Below are 20,043 nucleotides of genomic sequence, written 5' to 3' on the forward strand. Positions count from 1 at the left end.
TGATACAGGAGAAAAACAGAATAACTGAAGGAGGAAAGTCCTGGGGAAAGCTGGAGGGGATAGGAGTCAGAGTACAAGCAGAGGGCAATTCTATCATTAATAGGAGCAGGGACATGTCTATCATTGTTACAGGGTCCAGCGGAGTCTGAGATCAGGAGAGGTATGAACTAGGATAAAAATCTGGAGAATCATTGACATAGAGATAGTATGTAGTAACAGTTTTCAAAATGTGGTCTTCAGACCCCTGGAGATCCTCACAACCTTTTCAAGGTTATCTGTGAGGTCAAAACTACTTTCATAGTAATATTAAGACATTATTTGCAAAAATTATTACCCCCAAAATTAATTCATTGAAAAATTTGCAAAAAATCCTATACTGGCCAACCACAAATAAAAAAGAAAAAAAAAGGGAGAGTAAAACTACTGTTGTCTTAGCAGGAGTCAAGGCAAGTATCATCAAGCTCTCTCTGAATTATTCACCCCTGTATTAGTACATTTGTGTTGCTGTAACAGAGTACCTGACACTGGGTAATTTATAATGAAAAGAGGTTTATTTGGCTTACAATTCTGGGACAGCTGCATCTGGCATGGGCCTCAGGCTGCTTCTACTCATGATGGAAAGTGGCAGGCCGCTGGCAGGTATGAGCAGATCACATGGCTAGAAGAAGCAAGAGAGAGAGAGAGAGAGAGATGGGAGGTGCCAGGGTCTTTTATACAACCAGCTCTTGCAGGAACTAACAGAGCAAGATCTCACTTAGGCCCTCCTCTCCCAGGGAGAGCATTAATCCATTCATGGGGGATCTGCCCCCATGACTCAGCTCCCAACACCGCCACATTGGGGATCAGATTTACACATGAGTTTTGGTAGGGACAACACATCCAATCTCAATCCCCATGCACTTGCAATGACAAGAACAAAGCCAGTTTTATTTAAAATGCCCTGGATGTTAAGCAATAAGTCATTAATTTTATTAATGTCAACCTTTAAATTTTAGGGTACTTCAACAAGTTTATGGAAAAATAGAATTAAAAGATAATATGGGGGCCAGCCCGTGGCTCACTTGGGAGAGTGTGGTGCCAATAACATCAAGGCCACAGGTTCGGATCCCATATAGGGATGGCTGGTTAGCTCACTGGGTGAGCGTGGTGCTGACAACACCAAGACAAGGGTTAAGATTCCCGTTACTGGTCACCTTAAAAAAAAAAAAAAAAGATAATATGGATCTTTCCATGAACTTTTTGAAGACCCCTCATATATATCTCTTTTAGTATTCTGTGTGATGGGATGGGAGGTACTCGTGACGTACTTCTGCTGTATGCTGAAGTATGATGGTTGTCTTGAGGAAAAGCACTTGTGCTGTTGTTTCCATTGTGTTCATCCTACCAGTTCCCCAGGACTCTGAAAATCTACATCTCCAAGTTAATTTTCTTTAGTTTTTAAAATTCTTTCATGGAAATTGTCTTCTGGTTTGCTATGACCAGTTTCCACCCACCTTTAGGTCTTTAGTTATTTTGTTCCTAGTTCTTTCTTCCTAAGGAAGATCTGAATCAAGAAGTACATTGATCCTATTGTATTCCTTCTTCTTTTATATTAGGAAATTGTCCTTGGTACTTTCAAATCTTGGCAATTTAGATCTTTAAACTAAACCATGATCCAAAACTGCCCAAGAAGACTTCACTATCTTCTTTTCTTTGATGTGGAGGTTTGGATGGATGACATGAATGATACCTCCTAAACATTTTCTTCTTTAACCTAGCACCTGACTGGTAGGCTCTTTCCTTTTTTATTTACTTATTTTTGATTAGGTCAACATTCATATGGTTCTAATTCAAAAAGTTTAAAAGGTCATCTCCTTCTTGCTCTTTTTCCTAACTACCCAATTCACTTACCTGGAATCAACTAATATAATCAGTTTTAGTATCTTTTCAGAGAAATTTTATACATAAAATTCTCACCTTTTCTCACAAATGTTAGCCTAACATATTTATTGGTATAGCTTATTTTTTAATTTAAAAAGATACTTTCATAATTTTACTCGATCAGTATATGAAGGTATTTTTAATTCCTAATTCTAGTATGGGTTCAGAGTGTTCTGTTGTGCGAATGTACCATAATTTTGTTTAAACTGTCTCTACTGATAGACATGTAGATTGCTTCCAGTCTTTTGTATGTACATACAGAGTTATTTCCCGTAATATCTTTTGGCACACAAATGGCACACAGTGGGAATGCATCTACAGGATAAATATCTGGGGTGAAATTAGTAGATCAGAGGATATATATATCTGTGATTTTGGTAAATATTACCAAAATTGCCTTCCATAGAGTTTGTACCAATTTATACTCCTATCATACCCCTTTACATTTATATCAAACATAAACACTCAACAAATGTTTGTTCTCTCCCGAACCCCAATGTGTTCTGAGAAATTTCACAGATGAATGCAACATGAGAAGACCCCATTATTCTGAGAAATTTCACAGACAAGTGAAACATAGTGGGCCAGAGAAACTACAGCTCAGCTTCTAAGGCACTTTTTTAAATTAAAAAAGTAACATACAAAACAGTAAATGTGTTAGGTTAACATATGAGTGATGCAAGAGACAGAAGAGGGTACTCAGTTCAAGAGAACTAAGAGTCAAAGCATGCAAGGGGAAGAGGGATGACAGATGAGGCTGGTGCGGTGAGTGTGGGTGGGATGTTCTTAAAGCAGAATGGTGCAAGCTACATCGGAGACCATGAGCTTTATCCTGTGGATGGTGGACAGCCATTGAATGCTTTCTAACATAGAAATAACGTGATCAGTGTTTTGCTTCTAGAAAATTAATCTTGGTTTTGAAATTATTGCAGGAGTTTAAAATGGAGGTAGCCAGAACCACTTAAGAGGCTGTGGCAGTGATCCAAGAGGAGGTGATGGATAACCTGAACTAAGTAGAAATTTGGATGGAGAGAAGTTAGTGGATTTGAAAGACATTTAAGAGATGGAATTAACAGAATTCTTAGTGATTGAATGTGGAAAGTTAGGAAAAAGAGAAGTAAGGGATGGTCAAGTTCCTGGCTTGAGTGACAAGCTAGATGGTAACATGGTTTGCTGAGTTAGGGAATACTGGAGAAGGAATAGATCTGAGGAGAAAGATGATGGATGTGGTTATGGATGTTCTGGAGCCCTAGGTTGTGGGTTGTCCGATTAGCACTGTCTGGGTAGGTAGTTGGAATATTTGGGTCTGAGCTTAGGATAGAGGTACGGACTAGAGATGTCAGTCTGGAAGTAGTAAGCAGTATATAGACTGGAGCCATGGATGTGAGTCACGTTGCCCTTGGGCAAGGTGTAGAGCGAGAGAAAGTCTAGGAGAGGGCTGTAAAGAAGGGGCCAGTTGGACAAAGAGAAGTAACAAGAAAGAGCAGCCATTCCAGCTAAACTATCTGGTGAAAAAGAAAACAAAATAAAAGCAATCAGAAAGGTAGAAGGGAAAACAGAGAGGGTGATATCACAGAACATAGAAGAACAAACAGTTTTATTGAGGAGGAAATGGTCAGCTTATCAAACACTTCCAGGGATCAAGCACAGTAAGGACTAAGAAGTATAGATTGATTTAAGGCAAAGGAGCTATAATTAGATAACCGTGGCAAGAGCCATTTCTGTGGAGTGTGGTGTAGATAGAAGTGGGTTGAGGAATTTTTGGGAAGTGAGGAAGTGAAAATATCAAGTATAAATTACTCTTTCAGTCTGGCTGCCAAGAGCGAGAGAAATGGAAGGCCATAGCCAGATATGGGTTAGGCACCAAGGAAGGAATTTTTACATTTTTATTTATTATTTTTTTAATTGTGATAAAATATATATATAAGATTTGTCATTTTGACCACTTTTAAACGTACAATTCTGTGGAATTAATGACATTTGCAGTGCTGTGTGACCATCACCTCTATCTATTTCCAAAAGTTTTTCATCATCTTAAACATAAACTCTGTTCCCATTAGCAATAACTTCCCCTGATTCTTTCCCCCCAGTTTCTGGTAACCTCTAATCTGTTTCTGTTTTGAATATTTTTCTTTTTAATTTATTTTTTCTTAATTGACCCATGATAATTGTATATATTTATGGGGTACAATGATTTGGGGGTACATTTATACAGTGTGCAATGATCATATCAGGGTAATTAGCAAATTCATCACCTCAAACATTTGTCACCTCTTCGTGTTAGGAACATTCAAAACCCTCTCTACTAGTTACTTGAGGATGGACTTTTTTTGGTTAGAAAAACTGGAGCATATTTAATCTCAAGAGGAAAGAATCGGTAGAGAAAGGGAAAGCCGAAGATCCTAGAAAGCGAGGAGATCATTCAGTGTAGGGGTTTTGTCAAATGAATGTTGCAAGAAGTGGCTGCAGTAATGAATCATGGATTCTTAGTTGGATAGGGAGGGAAGTAAAAACATGAGGTAGCATATAAGGAGAGAGTAGAGGGATTGGCTGACTGGACTTGGAGGTGTTTTTGAGGATGAAGAACTACTGAAGCATTAGGAAGAGCAATAGATAATTGGATGGACTTCAGGGTATTTTCGATAATGAAGAACGATCAAAGTGATATTGGAAATCATCCCATATCAGTTCATAGAATTCTTCCTTATTTTTTACAGCTGTATAGTATACTATTGTGTAGCTGTATCAAGATTTAGTCAATGAATTTCCCATGTATGGGCACTTAGAGTTGTTTCTAAAAGTTTATAATTACAACAATACCATAATGAATTACCTTGTACCTATGTATTTTAGTATTGCTGGAGCTGTATCTTCAGGGTAGAAAATCTAAAAGTGGGAGCGCTGGTCAGGGCGTAAGTGTATATGTGGTTTTTTTAGACATTGCCAAATTTCCCACCATGGGAGTTGCACCATTTTGCCTTCCACTAGAAATTCATGATAGTGTCTTTTTCCACAACTCACCAACAGACTGTGTGGTTAAGTTTTTGAATTTTTTTTTATCATTCTGACAAGTTAAAAATGGTATCTCACTATAGTTTTATGTTAAATTTCTCTTATGAGTGAAGTTGAATATATATACCATATGTTTAAGGGCCATTTTAATATAATTTTTAACAATTTTGGTGTAACAAAAAAGGGAAAATAAGAACTGATATATATATTCCTGCATATTTTTTTGCAAACATAGGCGCAGGATGGATAAGCAGAAACTAATCAGATTGGTTACCTCCATAGGATGGGAGCTAGAGAGTGGAGGAGTAGAGAAAGCATAATGACCCTTCTCTGTATCTTTTTGTAGTTTTTACTTTGAGAAACATGTTGAGATTTTACATCCTCAGAAAGTGAAATTAAATCAACAGGATGGGAAGGGAGATGCCAACTAACCTAAGTAGTTTTTGAACACAGTACTTTGACTATATGAACTGTATTCTCAGCATAAAGGCCAAATGAACTTCAAAGAAATCTTGAACTCAGTAGATTTCTCATTTGTGATAGTATTGCTGTAGCAATTCTGTGACTATTTCGCGTGTGTTGTAGAATGGAACAAATGAGTAATTTATCAGTGTTGTCAGGAGCCAGAGTTGTCACTGTGGGAAGAAGGGAAAGTCAAGTATGGAATAAGGAAAGGCAAAAAAGAACTCTATTGGAATTAGCAGTATCAATATGAACTTGTGATTTTTAAAAAGTATATAGAAATCTATATTTATGTATTATTTCCAGCTCTGTCCACTGAAGAGGTCCAGAAGCAATGGTACCTCAGTAGTTACGAGTTACTGGTTTCTAAATACCATTCTCTACTAAAAGGAACCAGAAGTCTTTGGAGAAATAATTGATTCCAGGGCTGGGGCAGGGAATGTACATGATGAGCCCATAACAGCTTATGCCAGAAAAGTAAACAGAAAGTTAAGAAATACATGAAAAATGATAGGGACATATGAAAAGCATATAGGAGCCAGCTTGGAGGACATGCTGCTGGCCAAACCAGGGGCAATTTTAGCATCAGGATGAATAATGACAGTAATGAGTTAAAACCCACTGAATAAAAAATACCTGAGTTTGCAGTGGTCGTGGCAGGCATTTCATTCTAGCAGAACGCCAACCACTAAATGAAGAAGTGATAGTTAGAAAATCACCATTTTATAACCACCATACCAGTAAAAGATTCAGGCAAGAATAATCAATGGGTGATTGAAACTATTGGGTGAAAATTTGATGGAGGACAGGATATTTGCACAGTATAAAGTATTTTCTCACAGGTAACAAAGGGAAAAATAGTAACATTATTGTGATGAAACCTGGTGGGTACAACCTTAACCAGGACAGACATCATATGCCACCTGACGTGCAATAAGGACACAAAAATCACTGAGGTAATATTTCTGTCAAAATGCATTACCTAAATCTAATCATGAGGAAATAATCAGACAAATCCAGAGAAAAATTTCTTCAGAACAGTTTATATATTCTTCAAAAATGTCAATGTCATAAAAAACAAAGAAGGGCTGAGAAACTGTTGCAGATTAAAAGAGACTAAATAGAAAATGACAGCTAGATGCAGTGATACTGGTTCAGATCCTGGATCAGGCAAATAAAAAGGACATTACTGGGTCAGTTGGTGAAATTTGAATATGGACTGATATTAAATAATAGTATTATATGTGTTAAATTTCCTGATTTTGAAAATATGTTCTGGTTAAATAAAAGAATGACCATGTTCTTAGAAATATATGCTTAAGTAGTTAAGTGTAAAGGGTCCTGAAGTCTGCAACTTTATCTGCTTTAGATGATGGAGTAAACTCATGCTTTGAAGGACCAAAGGGTAGAACTAAGAGCTATTCATTAATTCAGTCATATAATCAAGCAAATATTGAGTGCCTACTATATGCCAAGAATGTTCTAGGCACTGGGAAATGAATGTAGCAGTGAATAAGACCAACACAGTTCCTGGACTCATGAAGCTCTTGCCATGGCCTATATGACACCCTTAGAATCTGGCCTCTGCTCACCTCCCTGAGCCTGTCTTGCTCATCTCACTCTGTCCACTTCATCACTATGGTCTAACCACATTGGCCTTCATTCTGGTTCTTCAGCATACCAAGCCTATTCCTACCTTGGTGCTCATTCTTCCTTATGCCTGGAATGCTTTTCCTTCTGCTCTTCGTGTAACTTGCTCCTCTCAGCATTCAGATTTCACCTCAAATATTACTTCCTCAGAGAGGCTTTACTGGTTCACTACATCTGAAGTATATCCCACCACCATCTTCTATATTCTTCATTGCACACTTATTACCATCTGAACTCATCCTACTGATTCATGTGTTTATTCTGCCCCCACTTCCCCCTCCCCTGAGTTCTCTGTCTTATTTACCATAATAGCCTTTTCATGTATAAGAATGCCTACCATATAACAGGGGCTCAAATAATTGTTAGGAGATTGACTAAATAAAGAGAGCTTGTAGGGATAGAGATATAAACCCAGTATAAGAGAAAACTTTCTAATATGAATTATGGTTGTTGCCTTGACCCACTATACTTATGAATACTTAGATTTTTAGCTAAAGCATATAGAAATTAAAATATATTTTAAATTGCTCCTTTTCATGACTTCTAGGAGGATTTTTCTTTCCCCAATAATCATAGTTTTGCATCAGGCTGTGCTGTAAGTCTTAACTGTCATGGTGCAATGAAAAGGACATATTTGGGTTTATTTGATTTCTGATTCTACCACTCAGCTGTCAAAGTGACAGATCAAAGTAATTTAGAAATACTGTTTGTTTCCCACAACAACCCTATAAGGTTATGTATGGTTATTATCTTCTTTTTCACTGATGTAGAGCATGAGGCACTGTTTTAGTCTGTTTCTGTGCTGCTATAACAGAATACCTGAGATTGGATAATTTATAAAGAAAAGAGGATTATTTGGCTCATGATTCTGGGCAGCTGCATCTGGTGTGGGCCTCAGGCTGCTTCCACTCATGGTGGAAGGCAGTAGGGCAGCCAGTGGGTACAAGGAGATCATGTGGTAAGCAAAGAAGCAAGAGAGAGAGAGAGGGAGGTGCCACATTCTTTTTAACAACCAGCTCTCTTGGGCCGAGCCGGTGGCGCACTCGGTAGAGTGCTGCGCTGGGAGCGTGGCGACGCTCCCGCCGCGGGTTTGGATCCTATATAGGAATGGCCGGTGCGCTCACTGGCTGAGTACCGGTCACGAAAAAACAACAAAAAAAAAAAAAAAAAAAAAAAAAAAACAACCAGCTCTCTTGGGAGTTAATAGAGTGAGAACTCACTCATGACCCCTTCCTGCCCAGGGAGGGCATTAATCTATTCATGACAGATCTACTCCCATGACCCAAACTCTTCCTAACACTAACTACTTCCACATGAAGTAGATCAGATTTCAACATGATCTTTGGGAGGACAAACATATCCAAACTATATCAGGCACAGAGAGGTTAAAGAACTTGCTCAAGGAAATACAGCTTGTAGACATGAAACATATTAACTATATTTTATGGACAATGTAATGAATTTTCTTTTTTTTTTTTTTTTTTGGCTTTTTCATGACCTGCACTCAGCCAGTGAGTGCACCGGCCATTCCCATATAGGATCCGAACCCGCGGCGGGAGCGTCGCCGCGCTCCCAGCGCCGCACTCTCCTGAGTGCGCCACGGGCTCGGCCCCAATTTAATGAATTTTCAAGAGTAATTATATGACACATTTAGGACAGGTCATTAGGACCTGACACATAGTAAGTTAAGTTTTAGCTATTACTACTCCATATAGTAATTCTTAGGCACACTATAATTTGAGAAACCATTGAGCTAGATTAAAGAAGAAACAAAAGGAAAGATTTTATGGAAAATGTCTGGATATTCAAATCATTATCATTATGCCTTTAAGATAACTATCATATCATTAAGTGAATGAATGGACAGTGAGTAAAGAATTTTTTTTAAAAGAAAGTAACAGTTTATTTGCCCAGAAGAATACCATTCTGAAGTGTTTGAAGAATTTTAAAGAGTTTTGTTAGCCTTTAGGACTTGCTCCATTCTGCTATAATATTGAACCTTTGTAACCTTAATACATGCTAATAAATACGTACATTGTGAAGCTTAAATGAATTGATATATGTGAAAGCTTAGCACCTGCCCTAGCATTGAGGAAGTGCTCAATTAATGTTTGCTGGATTTTGAACTAAATCTTGCTTATTCAGATTCATTCACAGTGTTTTGGTTTTTTGTCTTTTTTTTTTTTGGCAGCTGGCCAGTACGGGGGTTCAAACCCTAGACCTTGCTGTTATAACACCATGCTCTAACAAGCTGAGCTAAACAGCCAGCCTCCACACTGTTTTTTAAGAAGTTAGAGAGAAACACATGGCCATCTGCTTCCTATCTTTCCTAGTTGGCATTTCTTGGGGAAGTTCCATTGAGCAGTTGTAACTTCCATGCTCTTTGACATTGACTCGTTAGGGGAAACCTCAGTGTACAAGGGTTTAGGTCTGAAGTCAGCAGGTAAGTTAAATGTGTCTCACTGGCTTGCAATTAAGAGAGGGTCCTTATATGTAGCTGTGCAAATTGGGTCACAGGCTTTGTCTCCAAGTCAGAAAATGGTCTCAAAAATCCTTTAAGCTTGTTCCTTGTATTAGGTTTCTCCTGGGAGACAGAATCAATAGGATATGTATATAAATCTATGAGAGGAGATTTATTAGGGGAATTGGCTCACATGATTGTGAAGTCTGAGAAGTCCCACTATAGGCCATCTGCAGACTGGGTGCCAGTAGCGTGACTCAGTCCAAGTCCAAGTCCAGAAGCCTAAGAACCAGGGAAGCCAGTGATGTAATTCTTAGCCTGAGGCCAAAGTCCTGAGAACTCAGAGGTGCTGTTGGTATATGTCCTAGAACTCAAAAGCTGAAGAGTCTCAAGTTCCAATGTCTGTAAACAGGAGAGAAGAGTGTATCTCAGGTCTTGGGGTAGCAATTTAATAGCTACAGAAATAATTCTTCTGAAGTAGGTAAATAGGAAGGAATCCAGTTCAAGGTGTGTGCCGTTTGTGAATATCCTAGCTATTGTGGAAGGCTCTTTGAGATCTGGAAGAAATACACATAGGTTGGCAAGAGAGGATACCTGAGGACTAGTTTCAGGGATGGGAGCCAGTATTCACCAAAATGAGCTAGGTACCCTGCATGTATTACATCATTTGATCTTCACAGCAATCTTGTCAAGTTGATATTGTTGTCATCTCAATTTATAGTCCTCCCTCGGTATCAGCAGGGGATTGGTCTGGGAACCTGTGTATATGAAAAGTAGCCCCTTCCTATAGGTAGGTTCCAAATCCCACGAATACTGTATTTTCAATTTATGGTTGATTGAAAAAAATCCACATATAAGTAGACCCATACAGTTCAAGCCCGTGTTGTTCAAGGGTCAAATGTATATATGAAAAATCTATGGCTTTGAGAAAGCTAGGTGACTGCCCATAACACCTAGGAAGAGGCCGAGCCAGAGTTGAATCCAGACAGCCCTTTCACTTTTCAGTTCTGTCTCTCACTAACCAGCCTCAGATCCTCAGCTTCCTCTTATAAAACAAAAATTTGGACAGAAGGGTCTCTGGTCCTTTTGGATATACCTGGATAAATATTGATTTGCAGATTTCCCAGTTCTTTGCTTCTCTTTTTTAATTCGTTTAATACAATGGGTCCCAACTTTTCCCCCCAACAAGAATGACTTTTATTACCTTTCCCCTGTAGACCCCACATTTTGATAGACTGTTGTCTACCAAATTGTATTTATTTATACCCTTTTTCTTTTTTTTTTTTTTTAAAGATGACCAGTAAGGGGATCTTAACCCTTGACTTGGTGTTGTCAGCACCACGCTCTCCCAAGTGAGCTAACTGGCCATCCCTATATAGGGATCCGAACCCATGGCCTTGGTGTTATCAGCACCACACTCTCCCAAGTGAGCCACAGGCCGGCCCCCTTAAAACCCTTTTTCAAAGCATGGCTACTAATAAGAGCTTCCTGAGCAGCATGAATTACAACATAGATTCTATATATTTCAGTCAAATGCAAAAAACCATGGCATTGTGCCTAGTCTGGGCTGCCCGGTCACTTGTAAATGTTCTTTTCACACTGGACTTTTGAAACACGTCAACTCACCAAAGTCAGAACCAAGCTAAATGTGCAACACTAAAGAAAGAATTTAACCTTTGGAGGAATGTCCTATAGCCATTTGAAGTGATGTTTATGAGGAGGTCATAATAACTTGGGAGAAAGCTAATGTTACAGGTTTGGAGAAGAAGGGAAGAAAACAAAACCTCATTAGCTCTGTGAGGACAGGAAAAGTGTCTGTCTGATTGGTCATGTCTTCCTGAGCCCAGTACAATGCTGGCATATAGCAGGCAGTTTGAGACAGCTCCTAATTTGAAAAGCCATGCTCTGGAAATCCTGCCATTAGGGACAAGATGGGTGGAACCTGGAGGACATTATGTTAAGTGAAATAAGCCAGGCACTGAAAGACAAATACACGATCTGACTTATATGAGGAATCTAAAAAAGTTGATGTCATAGAACTAGAGAGTAGAATGGTGGTTTCCAGGGGCTAGGACAGTAGCGGGGTTGGGGATAGGGATTGGGATGATGTTGGCTAAAGGATACAAAATTTCAGTTAGATAGGAGGAATAAGTTTAAGAGCTCTATTGTACATCGTGGTGACTGTAATTAAATAACAATATACTGTATTCTTGAAAATTCTAAGAGAGTGGATGTTATGTATTCTCACCACGAAAATGATAACTATGTGAAGTAGTGCATATGCTAATTAGCTAAATTTAGTCATTCCACAATGTATATATACTTCAAAACATCATGTTGTACACAATAAATACATACAATGTTATCTGTCAATTTAAAAAAATAGCAAGCTCTGGAATCTGTCAGACATGTGTTCACATTCTGGCTACACTGTTTACTTAAAATGGGGCCTTAGGTGCATTAACTTTTTCCTGATCTGAAAAATGAGAATGATATGGTGTTTCCATCATAAGGTAGTTGTAAAGCATATAAGGACACAGTATTGTCCCTGGTACTTGGTAAGGTAGTGCCCAGTATACGTTAGCTACTACTATGGTTGTTGTTAGGAACTTTTTTCTCTCTTTTATTACTGAGGTGTGATTTATATAAAGTGGATAGGTCTCGAGTAGTGAGTTTTGACAATTATATAACTACCACTCACAAGATAGAAAGTACTTCCATCACCCTAGAATATTCCCATGGTTCCCTCTTTCCAGTCAACCCTTGTGCCTCAGAGCAACCACTTTCTGGCTCATGTTTTCATAGATTAGTTTTGCTTGTCCTTGTACTTCATGTAAATGTAATTATATAGTATATATTCTTTTGTGTTTGGCTTCTTAACATAATGTTTTTTGAGTTTCATCCATGTTGTTTTATGTATCTATAGTTCATTCCTTTTTATGGCTGAGTATTATTCCACTGTATGGATATTCCACAGTTTGTTTATCCATTCTCCTGCTGATGACCATTTGGGTTATTTCCAATTTGGAGCTTTTAAAAATAAAGCCACTAAGAATATTCTCATACCAGTTTTTTGTTGTTGTTGTTTGTGTGCTTGTTTTCTTTTTTAAGTTTTATTAATGTTATTTTTTTACATTCTATGATGTTGTAGAGCAGTTGGGAGCAGGAGGGAGAGGAGAAAGAGGAAGGAAATGGGATGGAAGAAGGAGGAAGAAGGAGGGGTGGGATTGAGGCCCCCACATTCCCACAGGGGAGACCGGTGGGCTTCCAGAGGTGGCTTGGTTATTGCCGGGCTGGGTGCAGATGACATACCAGTTTTTTTGAGGACAAATGTTTTCATTTTTCTTGAATAAATACCTAGGATGGAATTGCGGGGTCATAGAATAGATATAAACTTAACTTTATAAGAAATTGCCAAACAGTTCTCTAAGGTGATGGTAGCAATGAGATATTTTTTAAATACAGGTGGGAGTAAGGGTAGCATTTGAGGTAGTCCAGCACAGTTAAAGAAATACTTGTACTTTGGAGTCATATTGACTTGGGGTCTCATCTGGGTTCTGGCGTTTATAATTTGTGTGACCTTGGGTAAGTTATTTAATAACTCTGAGACTTGGTCTTACCTGTAAAAGGGAATGATAATGAGTTTATATAAATACTAGTATTCTACCTAGTGTCATACCAAGGTGGAGACAGTAGTAAAAGCTGTAAGGGGGTGCATAGTCTGTAAGGAATTTAAAAACAGTGGTAAAACCAACTAAAAGTCTTGGCTTTTATCGTCATTGTGCACCTACAATTCTAAGCAATGTCAATGATAAATTACTTCTTCCTGCCTCTTCCTCCTCCTGTACACCATGCTACCTAGCAAAATCTGGAAACTTATAACAAACAGTAATTATAATCAGTATTTAATAAAGTTAAGTTGGAACTGAAGGTTAGGTTGTAATTTGGAACTTAAGGGAGCTTTAGGAGCGGTTTTGCAGGTTCTTTCCCTGTACACTTCCTGTTTCCCTCAGTTCCCTGTGTGTGCATAGCTCACTTTAAGTAAAAAGGTTTCCATCTCTAACAGTCCCTCCAATTCATTAAAAGTTTTTTTTCTCTCCTTCTTTTTTACCAATTGTTTAACTCTGATATGTGGTGAGCATATTTTCTTCCATTGTATTCTTCAACATGATGATAGATTACGTATCTATAGCCAATTCAGCCTTATTTATTGAAGCCAAAATGACTCCTCGTAAATACTCTGTTCCTTGTAAGGCAAGTTCCCAAATGTGTGTTCTAACTTGTAAGTCCCTTTATTAATATATTTTTGTACAATAATTACTTTGTATTTTTGTAGAATTTGGTCTGAACCTCCTTTCTGTACTTTCTCCAACTTATCTGCCTCTGAGCTATTTTTTACCATGTAAAAATGAATCATAACTATTATATTTGTCCACTATGGCCCCTGTCTTCGGTACTTTGTATACTAATTGTGTACATGGTATTTGAGGACAAATACCATGGACAAATACAGTCATTCTGGAAATATTAGTGGATTTCTCAGATAGTACTTGAGAGCCTGAGCTCTTGAGTTAAAATCCAGCATCCATCCCTGTACCGGCCAGCCACCAAAAAAAAAGAAAAAAGAAAAATTCTGCATCTTGTCACTATTAGCTGTTCCACCTTAGGCAAGTTACCTAAACTCTCTGAGCATTGTTTTTCTTATTTGTGAAATGAGTAATAATAATACCTGTATCTTACATGAGATAATGGATGTAGAGTGCTGTATTAGTTTCCTATTGCTGCAATAACAAATTACCACAAATTTAGTGGCTTAAAACAACACAAATGTATTATCTTACAGTTCTGTAGATCAGAAGTCTGATCCACATCAGACTGAAATCAAGGTGTTGGTAGGGCTGTGTTCCTCTGAAGGCTGTAGAGAATTTACTTCCTTACTATTCCCAGCTTCTAGAGGCTGTTGCATTTCTTGGGTCTTGGCCCCCTTTTTCCGTCTTCAAAACTCCTTTCACATCTTCATCTCTCTAGTTCTCTGCATCCAGGAAAGGTTCTCTAATTTTAAGGATTCATGTGATTAGATTGGGCCCACCTGGATAACCTAGGATAATCTCTCCATCTCAAGGTCCTTAACTTTAATCACATCTCTAAAGTCCCTTTTGCCATCTAAAATAACTTATTTACAGGTTTCAGAGGATTAGGACACAGACATCTGTAGAGGCCATTATTCTGCCTGCCACAAGTGCCCCGCTTAGCACTTTGCCTACCTCTTTGTAAGCCCTCAGTAAGTGGCACTCTTTCAAGGCCCTTGGTACTCTGGGAAATTCCAAGTTGAAGCTGTGACCCTAGACACAAGTAATTTAAAGCCTGGTGAGAAAATGAGAGGACTAGGAACAGAAATGATTCTGACCCAGAAAGAGTGACCAGAGACATGTGGGAGGTTTCATCCAAGTGCCCAGGTCAGCCGTGATCTGGCAGGTTTTAACAGTGTGTCCAGTAGATATATAAGTAGAGAACCTGGGAAGAAATGAGTTTCAACTCAGATGAGAACCTTTACAGGACAAGGGATAAGAGGGAAGGAGAAGGTGGGGATAGCATTTTCTGACTAGATTGCTGGAAGATTACAGTTGTTCATATCTCTCAGTTCTTCCCACTAGTCCCTCTGAGTTCATTTGTTCATTTAGGCAACAGATACATGCCAGGCACTATAACTGGCCTTGGGGATGCAATGAATGGAATCCACAAAGCATGCTTTCTCAGGGCTCAGTCTGGTGGAAGAAAACAACCACGTCAACACTGCCATAATGCGTGTGACAGTAGGAGCCCACAGGAAGGGTATGCCTCCCTCCCGAATTTACAGGATGGGGAAGGCATCTTGAAGGAAGTACCTGTCAACTGAGACCTGAAGAATGAGTTGGAGTTTATTAGTTAGGATGCTTTGGGCCACAAGTTACAGCCCAACTCAAATTGCCTTAAACAATAATGAACTAATTGGCTCACTTAACTGGAAGTATAGGAATAGGGTAGGTATCAGGGTTGGTTACTGTGGTCACTCTGGCTCCATTTTTCTGTGATACCCTTGGCAGGGCTCTCCTCTGTGTGTTGATTTCACCCTTGGGCTAGCTTCCCTCATGGTGGCAAAATATGTGTAGCAATTCCAGGTGTCACATCAGTATCCAGAGGAAGAAAGACATCTCTTCCGTATCCTCTCTCCTAAGAATGAGAAAACTCTTTTTCCAGAAGCTCCTAGCAATCGTTCCCCCTTGCATCTGATTGGGGTCACAGGCTCATTTATGAGCCAATCCCTGTGGCCAAGTGAATGCCATGTTCTTTTGGTTTAGGCCTAAATTCCTGAACCTATCACTGTGGCAAGGACAATGGATTTATGCTTCCTGAAACACATGGTCTGATTTGGGGCAGGGAGATAACGGAGTGTAAATCAAAGTGCTGTGAGGAGTGAGGGAGGGTGCAGGAACAGAAAAAACAGTATGTAGGAATGCCCGTGACTTATTCTCTTATCTTCATGTGCGACTCATTTTGCTCCTTCATACCTTCTGCTCATTCATGGATTCTGTGTCCTCATAACTACAGCTTTGCCATGATATCTCTGTGCATGCTTTCAGCTTCAGCATATACTGTTAAACGCCTCAATCTCTCCATGTTTCTCAATTCATATCCCCAAGATTGAGACTCTGGTCCAATTTGCCTTACTGTACCAGGCACTACCTACTTGAAGTAAGCTCCAGAAGACCAGGACTTTGTTTTGTATACTGTTGTACCTACCCCCAGCATCTGAACAGTACCTGGCATGCAGTAGGTGCTTGATAAATACAAGAATACTTGAAAAAATATGTGGAAAAGTAGAATTAAAAGATAATATGAATCTTTCCATGAACTTTTTAAAGTACCCTCATATGTACTAAATGAATAAAAGATTAGCCTTCTAGTTAATTGGCTGCCTTTGAGTCAGATGCTCTCTGGGCACATTTTCTGTGGCTGTGGGATGTTCCTTGAAGGGACTGTTGACATATCCCTTCTAGTGGTAGGAGCAGAAAGTTGTTTGGATCTCACTTCTACTATTTACTAGTGTGTGAACTTCAGTTTACCTTTCTGAAAATGGGATCAATGAAACCAGCCCTTTATGGCTGAGAGGTACCCCATATCAAATCAGACTGTGAATATGTAAGTATTTTTTATGTTGTAAGATGCCAGTCAGTTTAAGTCATTGCTAGCCACTCACATGCACCTGGAAAACATTGAAAATTGAAACACTGGTTTACCTGCTCAGTTTCACTTCTTGGTGGTAAGTTCCCCAGAAGAACCTCTAATTAGCTCTCTTCTTGTGCCTTTCCATTTGCTCCCCCAGGGTCACTCAGGATGTGTCAACTGTCTGGAGTGGAATGAGAAAGGAGAGTAAGTATGAGAAAGCACATGGTGCTGGAGAAGGGAATTTCTTCCTCTGAGAAGATCTAAGGAAAAGAGCAGACACGAGACCACTGCGGTCTGCTGTTCTTAATTATCAGCACACAGTTAAACAATTAATCCCAGATAGATGGAAGGTTGGATGATTATCCAACCTGTTTTTTTTTTAATAAGGTAATGTGTTCCAGGAATAATGGGAAATTCTCAGGACAAAATAGAAGAGAATCAACTAATGTTTATAAGATAACCTTAAATTTGATGACATCTACTGTTCTTCAGGTTCTGTATGGCCTAACTCCTTATAAACTGGGAACGTGGGAGGGGGAAAGGTGGCCTCGGAGCTTGAGAAGTCAGAATCCCTCACTGTGCTTACAGCTTGCTGGCCTCTGGTTCTGACGACCAGCACACGATTGTGTGGGACCCATTGCACCACAAGAAGCTGCTCTCCATGCACACGGGACACACTGCAAATATCTTCTCTGTCAAGGTTAGCAACTGAAAGGGGTGACTAGGCTGAGGGCATGGTCATGTTGGCATTTGTGTGTCCCATGGACCCCCTGGGATCACAGACACCCTTGTGCTCTGAGCATCTGGTGGTGATTCCTGAAACTGCATCTCTTTTCCATGCTCTTCCTCCAAGTCTAGATGGATTTCTATTTGTGTGAGTGGTGATGGTGGGGGGTGGTTATGAGCATGTATTTAGAGAACAGGCAGACCTGGATTTGACTTTGGTATCTGCCTCTTAGAAGTTTTGTGAACTAAGCAAATCAGCTGACCTCTCTGAGCCTGTTTACTCATCTGTATTTTTTTTTTTTTTTTTTCCGGCTGTCTGGTTGGAATGGGGAACCGAACCCTTGACCTTGGTGTTATGAGGCTGCGCTCTAACCAACTGAGCTAACTGGCCAGCCAAAAGCTTTGCTAGATGTTTTGGGGATTTTTGGCGGCTGGCTGGTACAGGTACTCATTTGTAAAAGGGAAGTAGCTAAGGAAAGTCTCCCAGAGCCATGAACAATGAATAAATAAATCATTTAATTTTTTTAGAAAGGAAGCTCTGCAATCCATAGCATTGATATTACAGTTCAGTGAGATGTTTGGTTTTTAAAAAGCCTGTGCTAAGGGGCCGGCCCGTGGCTCACTTGGGAGAATGTGATGCTGATATACCAAGGCCACGGGTTCAGATCCCTATATAGGGATGGCCAGTTAGCTCACTTGGGAGAGCATGGTGCTGACAACACCAAGTCAAGGGTTAAGATCCCCTTACTGGTCATCTTTTTAAGGAAAAAAAAAAAAAAAAGCCTGTGCTAGATGCTTTTAGCTATTCTGCCTTTTCATAGGAAATTAATCTTTTCATTTGTTGTAGAGTAGAGGTGAGCTGAGGAGACGGGGGAAGGGGACTTACATGTGACCTTGGAAGCCCTGTTATGTGGAAGTGACGTGAGACTTGTGCTTTTTGATCCCAGAGAACAGACCTAGGACTAGTGGCCATAGAAGCAAATGTGGGCCTGAAGAAGGAAGGAATTGTCTAATGCTTAGAGCTATTTGAAAAAGGCAGAACAGCCTTTTGAAGATATAGTAAGTGTCCTATCCCTGAGGTAGGGAGCACTCATGGAGCACTGTCTTTTGAATACCTCACTAATCTAAGAAATATTTTCATTATTAATATCAAGAGGAATTACAAGATACCTAAACAAGAAGGTATATTAGCGAGCTCAAAACCTATTTATTGCCCTAAACCCCTCCTCTTTCCCAACAGAGACTGCTTTCTGTCCCTGAAAAGTGGTAGGTCCCATTTGAGTCGGTATAGTCAGACCTGGGGAAGGGGACCTAAGCCTCCAGTTTGGCATCATAGCGCACAAAACATTGAGTTCAGAGACCAGAATTTGTCAATGGTCTTGATACTCCTGAATGGTAAGACCTTGGGCAAGATGCTTATACATGGACTCTCAGCCTCTTCCTCTGTTTAAAAAAAAAAAAAACATGGAAGATTCTTCTCTCTTTAGTTCATCAGTACTACAGATGTATTTATTTAACCCTTGCGCTCCCCCTGGTGGCAACTGCAGTGTGTGACGAGTGTGGCAGGAGCCACAGGACATCACAAGGACTCACCTGTTTCTTTTTTTATTTTTATTTTTTTTGACCGGTAAGGGGATCTTAACTCTTGACTTGGTGTTGTCAGCACCACGCTCTCCCAAGTGAGCCAACCGGCCCTCCCTATATAAAGATCCGAACCCGTGGCTTTGGTGTTATCAGCACTGCACTCTCCCGAGTGAGCCACGGGCCGGCCCTCCCACTTATTTCTACTGTGCGTGGAGTATACGCTGTTTCTAGACAGGATTAAAGACTACTGATTGTTCCTAAAAATGATTAAATTCCGTGTATTTTAGCTATCCCTTATCTTAATGAGCCCTTAGAGAAGCACATGTGGAAAGAGTGAATTTTTGCTCTTGCGTGAACATATAAAATCAAATGGGACTTTAGTTGTTTAAATGCAGAATAATGCCCTACCCCCACACCCATCACCACCACCACCCAAGCCTGTTGTGGGTTGGAATGAACTTTACAATTAAAAAAAAAAAAAAAAAAAAAGATATTTTAATCTTTTGAACTCAAGAGAGGAGAGAAGAATTCAACTAACACCACCCCCAAATATTTTTCTTCCTTAAAGTTAGGTGATAGAAAGGTGCATACTTTTTTTTTTTTTTTTTTCATTATTTGAATCTATCTGCAACTGTTTTGTTCTTACCAGATGTCACCTGCAGTATTTTGTTCTCAACTTCATCAGAGTGGTGGGGTCCTCATTCTTTATAATAGCTGCATAGAGATGTGTCCTCTCAATGCTCAGCCCTTCCCCAAGTTTCAGCATTTGAGCTGTTTCCATTATTTGCTAGTATAAGGAGAGCTTCTCTGAGTGTTTCTATACAGGTCCCTTTTTTCTTTTTGGATTATTTCTTTGAAGTGGAAGTTTTAGGTCAAAAGATAGAAATAGTTTTTATCTTTGTTGTTACCTATTGCCAGATTGTTCTCCACAAACAGTTGAACCGGTTTAAAACATCTACTCTCTTAAAACACTGAAAATCCTTTTCACTTTAGGACTGATTTATTACTTAATCTGAAGTTAT

At 39.4% G+C, this 20,043-nt stretch overlaps 1 protein-coding gene across 2 annotated transcripts in view; it reads left to right on the forward strand.

Moving 5' to 3' along the window:
• WDTC1 (WD and tetratricopeptide repeats 1) overlaps positions 1-20,043 on the forward strand; it is a 59,073-nt gene that overhangs the window by 21,254 nt on the left and 17,776 nt on the right. For both annotated transcript variants that reach the window (XM_063104718.1, XM_063104719.1), the window contains exons 4-5: positions 16,869-16,915; positions 17,300-17,411. In XM_063104718.1, coding sequence (XP_062960788.1) covers positions 16,869-16,915; positions 17,300-17,411 — 159 coding nt within the window. The remainder of the gene's footprint in view (positions 1-16,868; positions 16,916-17,299; positions 17,412-20,043) is intronic.

The sequence above is a fragment of the Cynocephalus volans genome, chromosome 8, assembly GCF_027409185.1.
Source record: "Cynocephalus volans isolate mCynVol1 chromosome 8, mCynVol1.pri, whole genome shotgun sequence".
Taxonomy (NCBI): Eukaryota; Metazoa; Chordata; class Mammalia; order Dermoptera; family Cynocephalidae; genus Cynocephalus; species Cynocephalus volans.